Below are 22,281 nucleotides of genomic sequence, written 5' to 3' on the forward strand. Positions count from 1 at the left end.
TATTCGAGTAATACTACAGAAGTTACATGGTTGGAGGATAATTGAAAGAGAATGCATTTTCTTTTTATAAAATTGAAAAATCGCAAAAATGTGTTTTACATTATTTTATCACTCCTCTCAGAATCATGGGTTGTGGTCATTATTTGGAGAAGGAGCTCGCTCCAAAATTACTATCTCTGTCTGATCCTAGTGACAGCATTGATCATATTCGGCAGATTCAAATTGAACTGCATTTTATTACCGAATTGGATTTGATTCTATCTCACTACATAATCACCTACAGCGCTAAGTTATCGTAATAAATGAAAACTTGATATCAAGATAACGGGGAGAATGTGTCTCCTTTTTATTGGTGTCTGAATAATTTCTATTCCTGCTCTAGTTATTTTTCAATAAATTTTATTAATAGTTCTAATAAAAACTATTGCTACAACTAGGATTGCATCGCTACAACTTGAAAGTTTCTTCAGAAAAGTTAATAGAACACGGTACCAACATTTTGCTCTAAAAGTTCTGAAAATATAATAAAATTATTGTACTCCTAATTTAGAATTTGGGTCGGAAAAATTGATAGAATTGATGCGGATTTGAACACTGTTTCAGCTCAGGACGGTACTCCAATCCATAAATATACTCACATTAAGCTGCTGCTATTTTATTATTTTCAAGATCAGAATAACCTACTCTCACACCTAGTTCTATTTGCCTAGCATTGTTGGTAATGCAACTACTATTCAGACAATAATTTTGCAACTCAAATATCAATACTGAGCTCCTCTAGACAATAATTGCAAAACTGTTCTGAAAGAAACAGATTAAAAATTGGGATCCATAATTATTGAAGACAATCGATCCAATAGATGCTGGTTGGTTTGCTTAGGCGATAACAAATACAGTAATTTGCATAGTAGAGTAACGTTTAATCAAGTACTTGAAAAGTTGTAGCTTCTGGCTACTCTTTTTTTCTTGATTAAATACTTGATCCGCTACTGACTCAACCAGTTCCATTCATAGTTATTGCTTGTTGTCTCTTCTTGCAACTCTCAGTCTTTCTCTCTCTATATCTCTCTATGAATATACATATCATGTCGTGTGTTCATGGAAAGATATCATATTCGGCAGATTCAAATTGAACTGCATTTTATTACCGAATTGGATTTGATTCTATCTCACTACATAATCACCTACAGCGCTAAGTTATCGTAATAAATGAAAACTTGATATCAAGATAACGGGGAGAATGTGTCTCCTTTTTATTGGTGTCTGAATAATTTCTATTCCTGCTCTAGTTATTTTTCAATAAATTTTATTAATAGTTCTAATAAAAACTATTGCTACAACTAGGATTGCATCGCTACAACTTGAAAGTTTCTTCAGAAAAGTTAATAGAACACGGTACCAACATTTTGCTCTAAAAGTTCTGAAAATATAATAAAATTATTGTACTCCTAATTTAGAATTTGGGTCGGAAAAATTGATAGAATTGATGCGGATTTGAACACTGTTTCAGCTCAGGACGGTACTCCAATCCATAAATATACTCACATTAAGCTGCTGCTATTTTATTATTTTCAAGATCAGAATAACCTACTCTCACACCTAGTTCTATTTGCCTAGCATTGTTGGTAATGCAACTACTATTCAGACAATAATTTTGCAACTCAAATATCAATACTGAGCTCCTCTAGACAATAATTGCAAAACTGTTCTGAAAGAAACAGATTAAAAATTGGGATCCATAATTATTGAAGACAATCGATCCAATAGATGCTGGTTGGTTTGCTTAGGCGATAACAAATACAGTAATTTGCATAGTAGAGTAACGTTTAATCAAGTACTTGAAAAGTTGTAGCTTCTACCTACTTTTTTCTTGATTAAATACTTGATCCGCTACTGACTCAACCAGTTCCATTCATAGTTATTGCTTGTTGTCTCTTCTTGCAACTCTCAGTCTTTCTCTCTCTATATCTCTCTATGAATATACATATCATGTCGTGTGTTCATGGAAAGATATTATATCCGGAAGTCAACAATTATTTGTTGTAACACCGCAGATTTATTTAGTAACATTACAATATTATATTATCGATATTCTAATTGATAATTTTTATAGTTTGTAAATTTCGTTGATAATAATAATGAATTATTAGCCATACTGTCATTTATTGTAAATTAAGGTATAAGCCACAATCACAGATTTATGTTTAGTTAGTAGTTAGTTCATGCCAAAATATACTGTTACAGGAATTGAGAACTTTGATCTCTAATCTCTCTCTCTTCTCTCTCTCTCTCTCTCTCTCTCTCTCTCTCTCTCTCTCTCTCTCTCTCTCTCTATCCCGCTTTCATCTTCATCACGCTTTTATCTCTCTCTCTCATTCCTCTCTTTTTCTCTCCTCTTCTCTCTTTTTCTTTCATTTCTCACTGTCAGTCAATTCTTGGGTGGAATCTTATTTTTTTTTTCAATCTTATTTATCAGTTTAAAATATTGCTCCATTTATTGTATTTGTTTTCTTTTGTATTTATTTCTTTTCATTCATCTCATTGAGTTACCTGAAGGATAGATTTTCTTGTTCAACAATTATACTATACTACTATTTGCTTGATTAATTGACCTGTTCTCATGCGAAAATTAAAATTCACAAATAGAAAACTCTAAAACTTCTTCAAGGAAACTTTCTTTTTCTTTCATGAGATTTAAAAAGTTCAAATTGATAAGGTTTCAAATAGAATGTAATGAATTACAAATGGTGCATTCCTTATTCTCCTGTAATAGTGTGAAATTGAGTGGGTATATTGTAGTTTTTTTGTGTGTCTTATTTTTCAGGCTTTTGAACTGGAATGAACAATGATTCGTACTTTCAGATTTTAGTGTGAGAATATTTGACCATGTCTATTGAATTTGCTAACTTATTGAGATTAAAACAATTTTCGTGCATTTTTCAAGTACAGTTCCAATTTCATGTAGAAATGCCACTGTATTTGGAAATTGTACGAGCATTGACCTTTTCGCAGCTTTGGCTTTTCCACTGGAAGTTATGCTCAACGCTCAAGGAGGGGGAATGATTTTCAGTGAAAAGGCTACATAGCTCGACGTAACCGGAAAAACATCATGTAACGGTGTGCGAGCCTCGGTCCTCTGAATGGACCCATTTCCCATTCAGAGGGACAAATTGTTAAGTTTTTCAGTTATCAGTACCTAATTCTTATCTAGTTGAATAGGAAACCAAATTTCATATAGTTAGTAAGTGTAGAATCAGGATTTCTTTGTGCGTGTCAGCGTGTGAGTTCAAGTTTAGTGAGTTTTATTAAATCGTATGTGAGCGTTTCTGAAGAGTCCAAGTTTGAATATTGTTCCAATGGTGAGTGCCGAACTTTTGTTGTTTTTTCTATTAAGCTCTAAATTTAGTTTCATAGAATGACCGAGGCCCAAATTTAAATGCAGCAAGGTTCCCAAAATGTATAAATTAGAAATTGAGTATGTCTTCTTGACCTGAATCGATTGCTGAATAACTTTGTTCTGTTTGAAAATTTGACATTTTACCTGACTTTTATTAATTCTTTCTACCTATTTAGAGTTCAATAAACCTGAAGTTGAATTTTATTAGTATTTTTCATTGAAGTTCCTGGCTCGTAGTTACTGTAGTTGCTAGAATAGGTGACAATTAGATAATGATGATAATCTGTGCATTTGAATGAACGAATCCACTAAAAGCTCCCAACCAATCAAGGATTCAAAAACCGGTAGATGATTTGATAGCAGTAAACTTTAGCAAATATTATAGAAGAGAAGAAACACCCCCTCCGTTTACACTCCATTGATTTGACATTTCAACATCTCCTAAGTCTTTGTGTAATAATTATTAAATAGTAATTGAGTATACTTCTTCAATCAATCTCGCTTTTATCCTCTCTCAAACACTCGTTGTTCTCTCTCACTCTCTCTCTCTCTCTCACTCTCTTTGGTAGAGAGTTAGTGGGGAGGATATTTTTAATATTCTTTCCGAAGAATGGATATTGATATGTCCAAAGCTCCGCCAATTTATGTAGATGCATAACAATATAATTATCTATAGTTATTATATTACAAATTACTTTTTCATATCATATACAGTTCAATAATTATTTTCTTAGTCTATATTATGTGAATTCATCTATAATTTTGCTGTATTGTAAGCTATTGTATATAAGTGTATAAGCCAGTATATATTGTAATATACATAAATAAAGTACTCAATCAATCGATCAACCCTCTCTCTCTCTCTTTCTCTCTCTCTCTCACTTTATTCCTCACACACACATTCTCTCTCTCTCTCTGTCACACTATCTCTCTTTCTCTGTCACACTATCTCTCTCTCTTTCTCACCAACTCTTGCTCTCTCTGCATTCCCTTGAGCTCTTTCATAATCTCAATTTTTGCAAATTATAGATTTTTATGATCTCAATAGCCTCTGCCAACTAACGAATTCATCTTATCACTCAATTTGGTTATAATAACAGTAATAAACTAATAAACATTAATATATTATCAAGTTTTTTCTCCAATTTTTCCTTCCCCTCTCTGTCCAACTTGATTCACCCAATCTTTCAATCTCTCCAATTCTTTATTCACACTACCTACTTAATGCTCAGTATGTGCACGCATATATTAAATCAAATTACTTTATTAAACTAGGGCAATTTATTCTGCCTCCGAAGTACAGTGTACATTAGTACTCTTTCAAGTCAAACTTCTTATTCTTCTCCCACTCATTCTTTTACTTCTCCTCCTTTTTCTCGTCCTCCTACTCCTCCTCCTTCACCTCCTCCTCCTTTTCCTACTCTTCCTCTTTCTCCTCCTCCTCCTTCTGCTCCTCCTTCTCCTCATTCTCCTACTCTTCTTCTTCTTCTTCTTCTTTTTCTTCTTCCTCTTCTTCCTCTTCTTCCTCTTCTTCCTCTTCTACTTCTTCTTCTTCTTCTTCTTCTTCTTCTTCTTCTTCTTCTTCTTCTTCTTCTTCTTCTTCTTCTTCTTCTTCTTCTTCTCTTCTTCTTCTTCTTCTTCTTCTTCTTCTTCTTCTTCTACTTCTTCTCCCCCACCTCCTCCTTCTTTCTCTACTCCTTCTTTTTCTCCTCATCCTCCTTTTTCTCCTCCTCCTACTTCTGCTCCTCCTCCTTCTCCTGATCCTTCTCCACCTCCACCTCCTCCCCTCCTCCTCCTCCTCCTCCTTATTCTCCTCCTCCCCCTCTTCATCCTCCTTCTTTTTCTCCTCATCCTCCTTTTTCTCCCCCTCCTACTCCTTCTTCTCCTCCTCTTCCTCCTCCACCTTCTCCTCCTCCTTCTCTTCCTCCTTCTCCTCCTCCTCCTCCTCCTCCTTATATTCCTCCTCCTCCTGCTTCTTACATTCTTCTCCAACTCCTCACTCATCTTTATCTCTTCTCTTTTTCCCCTACCAATACAATTCCCTTCACTTCCCCTTACATTTCCATACTTGCTCCTCATACTCTATTCTAAGATCTCTACTAATGATCTGCATTTAAAAAAAAATACCAACACGATATCATTTCAATATCAGTACAGCATTGACGGTTAACCAGTAAACTTGACCATTAATACGTCGAGTGTTACGTTATTGAGTCCTAGTACCAGTGTATAATTACCCCTACCTCAGAATATATATGGAAGCAATAGAAAAAAATTTAATCACCTAGCATTTCCATGCGTTTAGTTATAGAATACAAGTAAATATATAGGTAACCAATATTGTGGCTATATATGTGTCGAATTCATATATGTATATATACAACGCACATGCGTAAACACGATTAAATTTGTGATGTGCTCAACTCTAGCAAAACTCATGAAAAACAGGTTTTTTCACTCACTTTTTACACGGAGCAACTTTTATCTATCTATAGGGGAAGTGGTTCTCCTCGTAGGTAAAACTGTCTAATCGCACAGATTAGAAAATAAGCGACGTGCTCTCGGTGCTACTGTTGGAAGGGTGGCTGGTTTAGTTCAGCTCTGCTTACAGATAGTTGTTATAACTTATCCATTTGATGAGGAAAACAATATTCGAAAGGGAGAAAGAGGTTGAAAAAGAAACAGGAAACTTTAGGTGTATTTAGGTCCATTTCTCCTCACAATTAGAAATATTCACTCTGTAGAACACACTTGTATATATAAGCCAAGGGTTTATAAAATATAATTAGAGTAGAATAATTTTAAGAAGATAAGCCAAGGGCTTCATCCTCAGACAAAAAAGAATATAACGGGCTAAAAATGTGAAAATTTACTGACAAACAAAATTTTTCTTTGGTCGAAGACATTCAAAATTTCCAATTCTGTTCTTTGAAATAAATTTCAAGTATATATTGTCTCCATACTTTCTAAGTGCCGTTTGCACAATTATAGTTTACACTAAATTCAGTTTTAAAATGGATTAAATCCGTATCAAGTCTCGTTTGTTATCATGTGATTCATTTCGAGTTTAAACCACCAGCTGTTCAAATTCAGTTTAAGCTTTGACTGTGCAAACGGCCCTAAATTATAATAAGAATAACGTTTTCTCTAAAGATAATGTTCCACATAATCTATAGACTTGTGATCGAATAACCTAAGACGATGATTATGGAAGATGAGAGCGAAATTCAGGTAAGTTTCAAACCTGTGGGAACTGATTTTGAAGCTTATAACTGCCTGCTATCAGAGCTGTCTTCAAGCGGACACCCTTCCAACGAGAGAACCAGCAACACGGCGCATGTGTGTGATTGAAACTCAATTGTCCAATTGAGTATACTAATTGAGCTATTTCAATGTTCAATTACAGAAAAACCTTTTGATTTTCTCCCATAAAAAACCTTCTCAAACCTTCTTATAGAACCCTTCTCATATTTTGTACGTGTTCTATATAAAATATGATAAGGGTACTAGAGATTTTCTATAATTGGAATTACACTGATTTGTCGATAAATGTCAGCCCAAAAACCTCTGTCAAGATCGGTGGTATTCATAGAAATAAGTCAAGATGAAAGGAATTTTCAAAATTCAAGTAATTCCAAAATAACGACCAAGAGCCATAATTGCATAGTTATTCCCCTCAATAATTTTCTCTTACACCTCCTAAGGGGTGGAATTTCTCTGTACTGAGTGAATTGCATTGAATTGACTTTCCATTGAATAAATAATAAAACTATTATTTCTACCCTGAAAATGTTTGTCGCGAATCTCTTGAAAATACAAAATCAATCGAATTCAGGGAAATCTGACACGCGAAAACGTCAGTCGATAAACTGGTTCCAATGAAGAATTTATCGTTTTTAAGTAGTTTTTCGAATCGGTTTTGTTTTTCGAATATTTGGTTGGTGAGCTTTCAGAGCTCTCTGTCTACAGTATCTTAGTAAAAAAACAGTACCTACTACATCACTATATACTATAATATAGGTAGTATATATTTATTATAGAATCTGCTACGTATTTTATTACGATTCATAGGGTGGGGTTTTTCATAAGACAGGTTTCCTCTACTTTAGTTTACCCCTTCTCTTTTCTCCACCAACACTGGTGTTGGACAGCAGGTAGATAGATAGGCCTACAGTGGGGAGGAGAAGAAGTAGAAAGAGCAGGAGAAAAGGAGAGAGCAAGAGAGAGAGAGAGAGAGTGTGAGTGCGTGAGGGCGCGAGAATCAGGAGGGTGTATACAAATAGTGCGTGAAGCAAGTAGAGAGAGAGAGAGAGTGTGTGTGTGAGAGAGGGATAAAGAAGAGAGAATAGTTTGCGGAAATTTTTGAATGGATGAACATCTGTGTAACAATTCACTCTTAGTGAGTGATTTGAGTGTGATAGGGAACGGTTCGATAGATTTATAGACAACAAATTGAAATTAAATTCTAATTTTTCCCGAAATTTAATTGTTTTTGAATTTTTATTGTATCGTCTCTGAATTCCAGTTGATTGTTTTGATAAAATTGTCTTGATCGACTTCAACCACGGTTTTTTATATCCAATAAAAAAACTTGAGACTAGAAATTTTGGAATAATATCCGATTTGATAGGTACCCTACAAATATAGAATATTCTATTGGAATAAATATGTTTTATGATTGAAGATTCGATTCCTGTTGATGGATGTTTGATTAGAATTGACTGTATTTTTCAAATTACTGTTCCACACATAGGGTATCACTTTTGTATTGTTTGTTTCAGTTTTTTTGTTTTTTAATTGTTGTAATTTGTGTTTCTATCCTCTTCTCAATTCCCTACTCATCGCTCAATCACTCATAATTGGGGAGATTTCAACGATTGACAGTTCCAAAAATGATAATCCAATAGATTATTCGAGTTTCCCTATAACTCAGTAAAAGTGAACTCTATTATTGGTCATCGAAGAATAATATTCGTTGGTGAAAAGTGTGATTGCCACTTCAAGTTTTCAAAATTTTTACTTCGGAAGTGTAATTGTAATTTCAAGTTTTTGTATGAGCAATGCTTGTTGATTGATAACTCAGGAAATATTGATGACTGAAATGGCAACAATGATTGATTGTTGCCCAAGAAGAAGTTTCATGCTGCTGGTTGTTCTTCTAGGATATTTCTCTACTGTAAAATGTGGTAAGTTATTTTATCTATTTCATTTTATTATTGAAGTATCCAATATACCGTTAACTATTCAAACAAGACTTCAATTTTATACTTTTCAAACTGTGATTGTATTCCATGTATCAAAATACGTATTCACGTATTATACTATTGATTATATTGTCTGATTGGGTGAAGGAGGGGTGCAGGCAGATAGGATGCTTTTTTATCACATTCTTATTTCCCGTATGTAAATCGGCCAATGATGAGAACACTCTTGTTGACATGCTCTACCTCATATTGAGGTGATTTTGGTGTAATGAAATAACTTGCATGATTTAATAAATTCTATTCATGTAGCCTACTTCCTGTTCTCATAAAACAGATTTCTGAGTACTTGAATTTGCTTATTGACAGACGATTGTGTTCGAATAAATTCATGTGGGAAAAATAGAATGTTTTTCACTAATAATTTAATAATTGGATGTTTTGCAAGATTTGAGTTTGTAGAATGTGTTTTGATAATAAGTTCAGGGTTAATCCTTGGTCAAATGCCGGGTGAAATTTAAATAAAATCAGAACAAGGATAGATTATCATCAAGGCAGCAACCTATATTGGAAAAATGTATGCAAAGTTATTCATTATAGGCGATATTATAATATCATACTATACATTATATTCATTTAACGACGATCAAACATGAATATTTATCGTTCTATCAAGACTTACATTGTTGAAATTTGCTTCCGTTGTAGGCCTAATCCAAAAAAAAAACGTTTTTAGATTTTTCAAGTCTTTGTTCAAGATGTTCTTCAATAACTTTCTATCCTTCCCTAATCAGCATATTTATCATATTTGTTCTGTATTGACACTTTTTCAAGACTTCCCAAATACTCTATTTTACCAGGCCTACAACGGCAAATTTGAACACTATACAAGTTGAAAAATATACATGTATGTTGTTCTTGTTAGAAAGGAGAATGCATGTTTAATTATCTCGTCATTCGGCTTTCCTTCCTATAACACGTAAAGACTTGATCACTCCTAACTATATTTCTCACATCTTTCCAAATCCTCCTCATTTTTAAAAACTCATTCATTGCAAATTTCAGCATCATAAATCTGAATAAAACCAGTAACGCTTTCCTGAAAGATTTCTTTTCTTGCTCCTACCTATAATCTAGTACCTGATAATTGAAGAGTTGGCCGCTCATAATGATATTCTCCAAACCTTCTCATTAAAAACAAACCAACAAGAACAAATTTGAACTACATAAATCTCAATGAAATGGATAATGAGTGTTTAAATATCTTATTAATCGTCGCATCCTATAACAAGTTATATTTACGATCAAGTGGCTGATAAATTGAAGACTTGCTCGGGCCTAATTGTCGGCAATCTTTAAATTGCTATGATTTCCTTGACTCAGAACTCAGAACTAGTTTGCACGGATACTTTTATTATTTCATCAAGTACTTGACTGTGATTTTCCAACGGATATTCAACGACGGTATTGGGTATTGGCAATGGAAAATCCATTATTGTGTTGAGAAAAAACGGGGGAAATTCCACTCCGTATATTACTGATTTGTACTCTTTTACTGAATTCGGACGATTTCAAGTATAATGAATTTATGATAAATAGAACTTCATTTGCAAAACTATATTGCTTCATTTAAACTCACTGGCAGCCTATTTTCGTGAGTTCATCTTGCAAATATTTATTCACATTGTCGAGAAGATCTTTTGACAGGGACACTGTCATGTTTTTTTGTTGACATAATATGATACTTTTATTCATTTATCCAATGAAACACAAAACACAATTTATTAAAATTTACAATTTTTATTTCATACTTTGTCTTTCCAATGTATTTTTGAAATTTCATCTTGAAAGTTACTGACATTGACAACGAGATCTTTCAGAAAGGACGCTATAAAATGTATCTACTATCTATAAATGTATCTACTATTCATATACTATCTATATATATTATCTATCTTTACTATCTGTACTATCCATCTATCTATTATCAATGCTATCTTGGTTTCTTGTTGTCATACGATCTTGTTCACTGAAGCGTGCTCACCTACATTTCTAGAATCTTCAACGCCTCACGTATCTAGTATTCACGGCTTCTAGTATTGGGTTTCAGTTTTATATAGGTTAATTTAGAGATTAATAAATTGGAAGTGACTTTGGAATTGAAGATAAGAAATCAAAATTTGATAGGCTAGCTTGTACCTTGTACCGTTTTTGTATGGGAGCCTACCATTTTTAATAGGATAGAATACAGAATAGACAAATACATAGTACACATGGTAATACGGCCAAGGTACCTTTGGGTTTCTCCACTACAACTCTCCACCTCATTAGAGTATATGGAGAGTATACCCTTGTCTGAATGAGAATGAGAATAATGCTCTGTTTATTAAAAAAAACTATTAATGATTTATATTTATTTTTCTTTGTATAACATATTTCCAATATTGTAATAGTTAAGTGAGAATAATATTAAGGTAGAATTCTGCAGAATTTTTATTTTACAGTTATCATAGATAGGAATTCTTCCCCCACACACGGACCAATAGTCTATGTGGGGGAATATTTATTTCCTGAAAATATTTATTATTGAATTGTAATGTAAATGTTCTATTGATGTATTTTTTTATGGAAATAAATTGAATTGAATTGAATTGAAAAGAATGTATAGCATACGTATAAACTTTTTCGATCTATTTAGGTGAATACAAATGGAACATAATACTTATTGTATTTCATCTTCATATTGTTCAACAATAGCTCTCAAATCTCTATACTTCATTGTGTAAAATTAGTTGAATATTTGGCAATATTGCTAGTACAATAATGGAGAATGAGTAGCTCCTAGATGCAGGTCAAAGCCGGATTTCCACATAACAGCTTTTGAATTGATGGAAATATTATAATTCCTATTTTAAGTTTTATTCCTATTATATAAGTTTAAATGGGACTATATTCACACTCAATCGTGTACGTATAGTCCCTCGAACTAGAACTCATGAGAATAATATCAGAGATGAACGAAATAATATAGTTTCCTTACTCTATGATAATATTCTTACTGTACCGAACACTTACTCTGAAATGTGGGAATTCACCTGTAGCCAGAATATTATGATATTTTAATCTACATAAATAAAAAAGTACAACAGAAGCCCAATTTTCCGTTAATCATCGCTAAAAGTAATCACGTTCAAGAGTACCTAATCAGAGTAAAAGTATATCAAGCTCTTTAATGGTGCCCAGTTCATTCATATATTTATATGATATTTTGTATTAACGTTCATTTTTTGGATAGAGATATAATATATGATATAGAAGGCTGGAGCATAAAAAATCCTTTTTTCAGTTTTCTGATGCCGTTGACATGAGGCTTCATGTCATATATATATATATATATATATATATATATATATATATATATATATATATATATATATATATTAATATACTAATATACTTTTTGGTACGTCCAGAGCTAGATGAAAATAACGTGTGATATTTTATTCATTAAATACACCAGAATAAGGCTAATTGTCCGTAATATTGGCATCAAAACGTTCGATTCTATTTTCTGATGCCGTTGACATGAGGCTCATAGTTTTTGTTACGTCCAGATCTAGATGAAAATAACGTGTGATATTTTATTCATCTCATACACCAGAATAAGGCTAATTGTCCGTAATTGGTATCAAAACGCTAAGCTCCAACAAGGCTGTCTTCTCTGGATTTCATAAAAATGATAATCAATTTTTGAACCAAGGACTACGTCTCGAACCGTCTCTATAAGCTTGAATAGTTTACTTGACAGCTTCGAATCAAACTGTTGAATGGGACGAATTGATGCAAAAAATGCTGACAGTTTGAAGTGAATCTCACAACATACAGCTTCAGTATTTCAACTTTAAACTGTCAGAACTGGTTGAATGAGAAGCATTGCTGTTCTTTATGGGGAATTCTGCCAGTTCTATGTGAATCTCAATATGGTCAGCTCCAGTAATTTCGGTGAGATTAATTAATTTAATGAATGCCTGTTGAAGCCTGGGCAGCCACTGTGATTAGAAAGGCTCCGCTGACTGATTGAAAGTTGTTAGGAACCAAGAATTATTAAAAATTATTCTTTCTTTCAAATTTGGGAGCGATCACCAAGTCAAAAAGAAGGTCAAGGTTTTGAAATTTGGCAGAAATGATTATGCAAAAGACAATAACTGATAATTTTGGATTTCATGAGTTTGGTATTTCTGAGACCATCGGCAGACTACACACACATCGATTTTTGTTCGTACGATTTTTTGCCTCCTTATAAATTCTATTAGATTAAACAGATGATGTTTGTCAAGTTCCGTTTAATCTGATAGAATTCATAAGGACGGCAAAATTTCGTATGAATAAAAATCTATATAGGCCTATGTGTGCGGTTCTTTAAGGTGCGATAAGTCAAGTCGATATTATGTAGATTTCAGCCCTCTAACAACCTTCAGCAACCTTTAACAACCATCGATATCTATCATATCCATATCAATGAATTTGATCTATACATCATATTCCATTGTTGGATTTTTTGTTGGGCTCAGTAGTTGGATTTCATTGAAATGCGTGTCAATGAATCTCCTTCACTCAACAATACTAGATGTAATTATCACTGATTTCGTGTTACTTTTTTCCTCTTTATCTTTATAGACATACTAAAATCACCTAAATTAAATTGATGTTATCTAATATCATTTTATATTATAATTCTATCAATACATAAAATATTTCGACCAATGAGAGCAATTTTCAAATGTCATAAAAATGGCATAATGGAATTTGAAAATGGCTATCATTGGTAGATACTTGTAATGTATTAATGAAGTGAGATTGAAGGGTAGCCTACTAGATTATTTTCATTCTTTGTCTCTGTTCCTCCTACACAGTCAAATATAGCCTTTAGTAGTAGTTGGTGACCTTTCTTGTTTCAATTGACAGCAAATCAATGACAACAAATTTGAGATTTGAAAAAATCTGTGAATTTATCAGTATCTATATTTATGAAGTAGCCGTCAGGCTCGCTTCGCTCGCCATATCCGTCTAGCCAGGGGGCTCCGCCCCTGGACCCCCGACTGGATCGTCCAGGAATGAGATCAGCAGGCTCGCTTCGCTCCCCTGCATTTTTCATTTGAGCATTTTTATCATATGTTAGGACAATCCAGTCGGGGGTCCAGACTAAACGTCTGGCTAAACGGATATGGCGAGCGAAGCCAGCCTGACGGCTAGTAATATAATATTCCCAGGATTGAAGTAGCAGTGCCCAATCAATTTTTCCGCGATAAATGCATTTAAATCTTCAACTTGATGCAAACCTAACAAAGTCAACTCAACTTAATGCCAACCTGACAAAATTATTAATTTAGTTGCCAGTTAACAACTGTTTCGAAGAGGTACTCTATCTAGATTATAGTTCTATAGTAACATATGATATGGAATTTCAATTATAATTAAGAGATTGGGAGAAGAAGAATATACATGCTAAAAGACAAACTTTAAACCCTTAAAAACAACCCTTAGAGTTAAAATATTGCCAAAAGATTTCTTAGTGCGCCTCTGAAGGGCCAACTGAACATACCTACCAAATTTGAACGTTTTTGGTCCGGTAGATTTTTAGTTCTGCGAGTGAGTGAGTCAGTCAGTCAGTCAGTCAGTGAGTGAGTGCCATTTCGCTTTCATATATTTAGATATTGATCAGTATTAACTATCAAAGATAAAAAATCTGTGCTGTACGTATACAGGTATGCTATATGCTATATTTTTCCATGGTATTATTTACTTGTATCGCCAGTAAGATTTAAACTAATAAGCATATACAATATTGTATTTCCGATCCTTGAACAAGGGATTAGCCCAGCACTCGAGTGTCTCAATCTGCTATTCAAACAACCTTAAAAAAATTACAACTTCTATAGGTACTTCTTTATACATGCGTTCATACGTACATAGAACGCGTTTCCGCAGTGTTCATCCTGTCTATGAATTGTCCTTATTGTGTTATGATATTTCTATAGAGATGAAACGTCACAAGTAAATAAGTGACTCATTGCAGCCTCAGTTGTTCTCATTAGATTAACAAATCTTTCAACATTATTACTCTGGTTGAATTTAAATTTGAATTTGAATTTAATACTCTATCAAGATTTGAATTTCAAATCACTATCACACCTCCTCGCGGTACATTTTCCTCCTGTACCTTGAAATAGTTTTGAATCGATTTCCTTGTTCAGAAGTTTGAACTTGTATCTTTTGTCCCGACATTGAACTTGTTATACGTAGATTCTATACCTTTTTGTGTGGAAGCCTCCCATTTTGGTAATTTTTTATGGCATTTTCGTACGAAAGTGACGTCAAAACAAGGAAAAGTGAGCTGAAAAAGTAGCCATAAAACAAAAAACTGGACTATCATTCTTTTTGCTACGAGCCATCTCATCATTAATAATATTTATCAAAAAACAGGTTCCTAATCGATTAGTCCATCATATACCGTATCCATTCCAAGGATATTGCTTTGAATTATTATTGTATTGAAACAAAACGTCTAGATGGATTTGATGGGATGAGTTTGTGAATAAATGTGAGGAAATTTTATCAAAGCAGGAGGTAATAAAACAATATAGATTCCAAATTTGGTTACTGACATTTAAATTTAGAATTCGCCAAAAGTTTTCCAAAATGAAACTGCGACTATAATTTGATAATAACGCCATTGTTCCTGACATTGACATTTTAATTTTTGTCAAAATCATGGTAGCCTTTCTATACACACTACATATTACTTAGAGCTGAACTCAGAAACGATTTTTATATTGAGAGTGACAAAATTATTTTGAGGGTTCAATGATGTTGAGGCCCAACGCTCTCTACGAAAACTGAAGACAATCATTCTATTTAATTCTAATAAGGAATATTCTAATTAAAATGTCATAGTATTTTATTTTATTTTAAGACAAGTATGTGTCGAGAACCAATCAGAATATTGTTGAACCTGCTACCAGAATATTTCTGATTGGTACTTTACCTTTCTGGACCAATTGGAACTGGAGTTAACCGACGCTATCAATTTATTGTTATCAATTTCTCATTGGTTTTGATGTTCCTCTAATCTTTTTCTCATGCTCATTGCTTCTAACATTCCTCTAAATTTTGCTCCCTCGTTCTCCTTTGTCCCTGTTATTCTTCCTCCTCTTGTCCTTCTCCAAACATTCCTTACAATTTACTTTCCTAGACTCGTGCGTGGGTAATTAGAGGTGAATGACGAATGTTTTGATACATTTCCATGTTGGCTCTGAATCACCAAGAAGTGATTTGAATGATCATAACTCCCTGTTAACAGCGCTGAAAGAGTTACCCATGTGCTTCCATAATGTGTGAGGTTTATGAGGCTCATTGGGAGGCAGGATGAACAAAATCGGAAGTGTTAAGTGGGTTCCCAACCACCAGGAATCCTTTTGGAGCTCATAACTATCTGTCAGCCGGCTGGTCTCAAGCTAACACCCTTCCAACGGGAGAAAAACCGAGAGCATGTCACTTATCCAATCGGTGTTACCGGTACCATAAGATTCTGACATTCACTATCCTCCTTACATTGACTTCTTCCTTGTTCTCCCTTCATTCAAGGTTGAGGCTCTTGCCTGTTCTGACTCACAACAGTATAGATCAAATCTATTACATTATACAGTGAATCTAAAATTAAAATTTGAAATTTTCACATTATACAATAAATCTAAAAAAGAAATTTAAATTACTCTACATTACATTTCAGTACAAATTCCAGTACATTGACTTCCTTATCTAATCTCTAATTTGCTTACAATTTTAGTGTATTTACAAGATAGCTCATGTAGACCCTGGGTACCCCTGAAGAAGGATTGATCATGATAGAAAAAGATATAGATAATAATATATTTCAACTCTTAACATACAACTTGAATCAATATGAATAAAGATATAAGTCTGAGTACTCTTATAATTATTTCGTCACGTCATGTTTCGGCTACTAATGCCATTTTCTAGTCTTGAAAACAAGTACTTGTAGCCCTAAATAAAAACAGACAACTTGAATGAAGTACATACACAGTGTGTATTTTTACGTTTTGTCATGAAGAACATTATCGATTACAGTATTTTATTAATACTTCCATATTTATATTTATTAATTATTGTATACGTAATTCCTATGGTTAACTTTTTCCTCTCTTTTGCATTGCAGAAACAGCATCGAGGCACTACATGGACGAGAATGGCCGGAACTTGCCGGCACGACTGAAAGGCATGGGAGTGCATGGTCACTTCGACATGATGCGAGATGACAGGTTTGGACTTTTCGTGCCCGACAGAGCCCCTAGCGGCACATGTCGTAACCAAAGTCAACACTACCTGGATGCCATTCTCAACTACGAGAGGTGGGGATTGCAGAGTAAGTGTCATTTTCAATACTAAGTGCCGGTTGCACAAAAGCCGGCTAAATTTTAATCGTGATTAATTCCATAAGAGCCAATCAGAGAAGCCGTCTTATCAAAAAAGCCTTTTCTGATTGGTTCTCGTGGTTCAAATTCAACCGGTTCTTGTGCAACCGGGCCTAAATGTCAAGCTTGTAAATTGATATGGAAAAACACTTGTCAATCTTTGAGAAATTATTCTCAAAACTTGAATCCTACGCTTGTGAATTGATCTAGAAAGACGATTATAAATCTGCGAGTTTTGTTTCACATCATTTGAATTGAATTGAATTCAGTTTATTTCGCCAAATTATACATGATTATAATATTTAAAAAGCATTTACACACAAATTCAAGCAGCACAGCGTAGCTATTATGTAAAATAAAACTTAAGACATCATGACGTAAGACATAAGGAGTAATAAAATAATTCTATACAATAATTATATTATATTATAATAGTGATACATCTTATGAGAAATAATAAAGATTGATATCTAATAATAGTGTTATAAATAAAAAGCTTTAGACTAATATAGTTTATCCTTAATATAGATCTGAGAATATTGCACATAGGAAGCCGTACTCGACTGTATGTGAATTTATTGTTTTCTTGCTGAGGTTGATGTCCACATGAGCCCTAGGCTTGTGCGTGTGTTATACCACGGAGTAATCAACAATGTTTCTTTTTTTCTGTGGTTATACAATGTAGGGTGAGGGATGATGATTTCATGGATAGGAAGATTTTTCTATGATCTTTCAAAAATGTATTGATCTGCTATATTCTTTTGGGCTACGGGTAATGATTCTATTACAACTACTCCACTTCACGTTATAAAGTCATGCTCACTAAATGTGTCTGTCATTAAACAAAGAAGATAGCTCCACCCCTTTCTACATCCGCACCTTTGCCAAGTCTTTTAAGGCATAGGCTCAGGCAAGACATAGAATAAACATAATTAACTACCAGAATATTATATCAGATACACCGGGATGATTTGAATCATTGGTAACTTGTGTACTGTATAGAAGGCGATGGAAAAAGAAACGTAGCAACTTCGCCGTTCTATCATTTCCACTGACTTTGAAGCGCGAATTTCACTATCAGGATCTTAGCCAATTCTAGTTGAGCTCCAAACTACCGCGAAGTGATTTTGAACCTCATAATACGCAAGATATTTTAGGTTTGTGTAGAGTAGTCATGTTTTCCCAAAAGCGATGGTAAACAATTTTGGGTGTGGGAGGTATGAAGAGATCAAATTTGACTACGTAAATTTAGCTTAGTCAGAAACAAATGATCTAGGTATCTAACAAATTAAACAGGTATAAAACAGTATATTTACTCTATGGTTTAGTTCACTTGGATTAGATGATGAGGAGAGCTGGATGAACCTACAGGTTGAGATTGTTAGGTACCGAATGAACAGATTCTAAAACTTATAACAACTTTGTTGAATCAAGTTTGTACAAATCATCTCATGATGATCGTAATTTATGCTTTGAACTATACTCTGTACAAAATCACTTCTTACTTGGGATGGGCAGAGAAAGCATACTTCGGGAGGGATATAGAGACGCGATGCTGCCGTTTTGAAGCGGCCAGCGTTCTCCAACTTCTAGTGACTGTTCATGTGCTCATGCTACACATGCAAAGTTTCCTGTCTGAAATCAGTCAGACGACTGACAAGTTGGCAACTGCGCTTCTACCTATGACTCTATTAATCATTGTAATTGGTTGATCTCCCTCCATTTCTCTACGACGCATATTCCTCAAAGTCAGAAGTAATTTTGTACGGACTATAGTTTCATTCATGCTCAGAATAACGCCAAGAATCGCCAACATAAATTCTAAACTTGGTGGAATCACTTTTCATTCTCAATTATTGTAATCTGGAGCTGATAGTCTCATCTGTTTTTACAGTGGCAGACTCTTCAGCCAGCATACCTATCGGACTTTTCCATGGAAATCTACAGAACTTGGGAAATTTCGATGAATGTTTAACGACTGAAAAACTCACACCCTTCAAAATCCAGTATTGCGTTCTATTCGTGAAAAATCTTCACAGGCTACCCGACACTGTTCCAAGCTGGGTAAGACTATACAAACATAGTGAAACTTAATCATTCATTTAATAAATACCTTTTAGTGATAATTTTCTAATCTATAGCAGACCTAAGCACAACATGAAGAAAAACCCATTAATCTTGATTATTTAAGTAATAAATACCTTTCAGTAATGATTTTTCTAATCTATAGTAGACCTCAGCACAAATTAATAAGAAGTCATTTCTTTTGATTATTCAAGTGATAAATACCTTTTAGTAATGATTTTCCTAATCTTTAGTGGACCCAAGCACAAAATAAAGAAGAACTACTCATTACTTTCGATTACTCCTTGAGTAATAAATACTTTCCAGTAAAGATTTTCCCAATCTATAGTAGACCTAAGCACAAAATAAATAAGAAGTCAATACTTATGATTAATTTTTATTACTTTCGATTTGATGTCATTTCCATTATTCATTTTGATATCTTTTTATTAATTTTTATTACTTTCATTAGATGGAGTTCTCATTACTTGAAGTTGTTCATCACTTTGTGACCCAAGTGTTTGGAAGACAGTTGTTTAGTTAGCAGTTGTTTAAATGATGGAACATTATTTTTTTAACCTTGGATCTAGCATAGCAGAGAGTTGATTAATACATTATGTAAACACCATCTAAATCATTGATCTTTTGCTATAGACGTCATTGACGGCAGAATACCACATAGGAAAATTTGACTGCTATTTGGTTCGTAATTATACAGTTACCAGTCAACCGCTAGTTAAATTGAGATACACTTTAAACTTTGAATTCCTCATGAATAAAATCAGTGCTTCACATTTAACCAATGCTTACAGTTTAAAATGAATCCCACAATTACAGCAGTCCTATCTCCATGCATGGCTACCCCAGTATTATGATGGTGAATGAGTGCAGAGGGGCCTCAGGGCCTCGACTTACTAATCATACGATTTGTCCAGTTTTATATCAACATGACGTCAATAGTTAATTGATATAAGGAACAATTTGGAAACGTTGTGTGTCTGTCTATACATCGTCACATTTCGGGATGGATTGAGAAATCATGATTTTAACTAATAGCACTTTTTGTAAGAATGAATTGCACAGATAAAGGCCAATTTTCCAACAATCTATAATCATAGCCCCACTCCTTCCTATATTGATATGACTTCTCATTTTCCTGAAACATCCCTTGACCTGTAAGTCCTGATTTTTGATCAATTTTATTGTGGTAATTAAACTTTTTTGTAAAAAGTATATGTTTATCATATTGAAATATAAATAGTTCTCATAATATCCTGACTAAGTCTCCAATTGAGAACCTTTTGGATTGATTTTATGGCACTCAATGATATTTAATCAATAATTTCTTTGGTAACGTAGTTCAATGGATGATTTTCATTGATTTTCCAATAAATTTTTCCAGGGGAAGACCGACAACATAGCAAGCCACCGGTCCACCGGTTTTTGAGCTGAGGAATTTTGATCTTTGAATTTGAACCAATTACGCTAAAATATTTCTCATTGAAATTAATTTCAAACTCAATCAATGATTTGTAGGCCTACGTTTATGTTGCCTTCATGGTAACGTATTCGAATGGATCAAATCTGAATTCAGTGAACAGTGAGAATTATTTCTCATAAGCTCTAATGGGAATGTTCATACTCGCTCGGCCGGGCTGAGTGGAAATAGTCCAATTATGATTCATGAGAACTATATTCCACTATTCACAGTCACTTATGTGTGGGGATCCAGCTTCATTATCTGACCCTTTTCCGAACTCATATAATCTAAAAAATCGGGGACCGAGCTTCGCTCTGGAGTTTAAAAGCATATAAAATTTATTACGAAAGAAGAAATTATAATAACATACATACAGAAATGTTCTATCTAATCACAGTATATTGAGATTAATTCCCAGAGGAATGCAAAAATTTCCCTCACAAAGGCCCAGTTGCACAAAAGTAGGTTAAATTTTAATCCTGATTATCTTCACGTGAACCAAATCAGAGTAGACCATTTCAAAAAGATCTACTGGAATTAATCAGGATTGAAAATAACCCGGCATTTTTGCAACTGGCACTAAGTACCTGATTGAATGACTACAAAAGTTCAACAGCTGAGTCATAATTTTTCACACAGTCCCACATACATGAACTCGCTCACTCACTTCCATCACCAACAGACGACGAAATAATTATTATCAGCTGTTTTTCCAAGGATGAATAATGATTATTGTTTTAATGTCCTTCAGCGAGTTTTCCCAGGGATGAGACCTAGTGCAATTGAATCTTCATATTATAAACCTACTATGTTCTGAATTTTGTGAGAATCGTTAGAGCCGTTTTTGGCCCGGTGAAATACAAACATATAAAAATCTAAACATTTAAACATCTAAACATCTCTAAACATCCAAACATCCAAACATCCAAACTTCTAAACATATAAACAGAAGTTGCTCGTTTAATAGTATAGGATTTGGGAGTGGAAACAATATTAAAGGGTTCATCTGTTTTTGCTTTTCCAATATCATTTCTATGATGAGTGATTTTGTACTAATGAATAAATACAATAAAAACTTTGTTTTTGATTTTTCATGTTTATTTTTTACTATCATTTTTTCATTCTTTTAATACTTTAATACTAATAAATAAATACAGTAGACACTTTGTTTCTGACTCACTATGATTATTTTCAACTATTATTTTATTCTGCGAGTGTTATTAACGATTATTCAGCATTACTTCCAATGATTTTCAGGAGGAGACAGACCACATAGCAGGAGGTCCTCCGTTCTTGAAGCCGTTCCTGCAGATCGGAGTCTGCCTGCCAGCCTCATGCAGCTCGTCCGACTTGCAGCATCACTACCAGCAAGTCACTGCACGCTACAACCTCTCCGTGCAACTGCACAAGTACAGCTGCACCACCAACGACCAACCCAAAAACATTGATTCACTCGATGTTTTCACTGTGTCAGTACCCTATACTTACTGTTGGTTTTGGAAAACTCCATCATCTCCTTCTCCTTCACTTACTCTTCCTTCTTCTTGTCCTTCTCCTCCTTCTCCTCCTGCTCTTCCTTTTCCTCTTTTCTCCTCTTCCCACTCCTCATTCTTCTCCTCCTTCTCCTCCTCCTCTTCCTCCTCCTCC

General features: G+C 34.0%; 1 protein-coding gene across 7 annotated transcripts in view; it reads left to right on the forward strand.

Annotated features, from left to right (window-relative positions):
• Positions 1-22,281, forward strand: part of LOC111051566 (nose resistant to fluoxetine protein 6) — a 67,746-nt gene that overhangs the window by 33,386 nt on the left and 12,079 nt on the right. Inside the window, exons 1-5 of one of the 7 annotated variants that reach the window (XM_039438848.1) lie at positions 7,736-8,027; positions 8,179-8,583; positions 16,835-17,041; positions 18,985-19,154; positions 21,892-22,103. The exons of 4 other annotated variants lie outside the window; for them this stretch is intronic. In XM_039438848.1, the coding sequence (XP_039294782.1) occupies positions 8,490-8,583; positions 16,835-17,041; positions 18,985-19,154; positions 21,892-22,103 (683 nt within the window). In that variant the 5' untranslated portion in view covers positions 7,736-8,027; positions 8,179-8,489. Of the gene's footprint in view, positions 1-7,735; positions 8,584-16,834; positions 17,042-18,984; positions 19,155-21,891; positions 22,104-22,281 lie in introns of those variants that run through there. 2 more of the 7 variants (XM_039438849.1, XM_039438853.1) reach the window with 2 other exon arrangements.

The sequence above is a fragment of the Nilaparvata lugens genome, chromosome 12 (genome assembly GCF_014356525.2).
Source record: "Nilaparvata lugens isolate BPH chromosome 12, ASM1435652v1, whole genome shotgun sequence".
Lineage (NCBI taxonomy): Eukaryota > Metazoa > Arthropoda > Insecta > Hemiptera > Delphacidae > Nilaparvata > Nilaparvata lugens.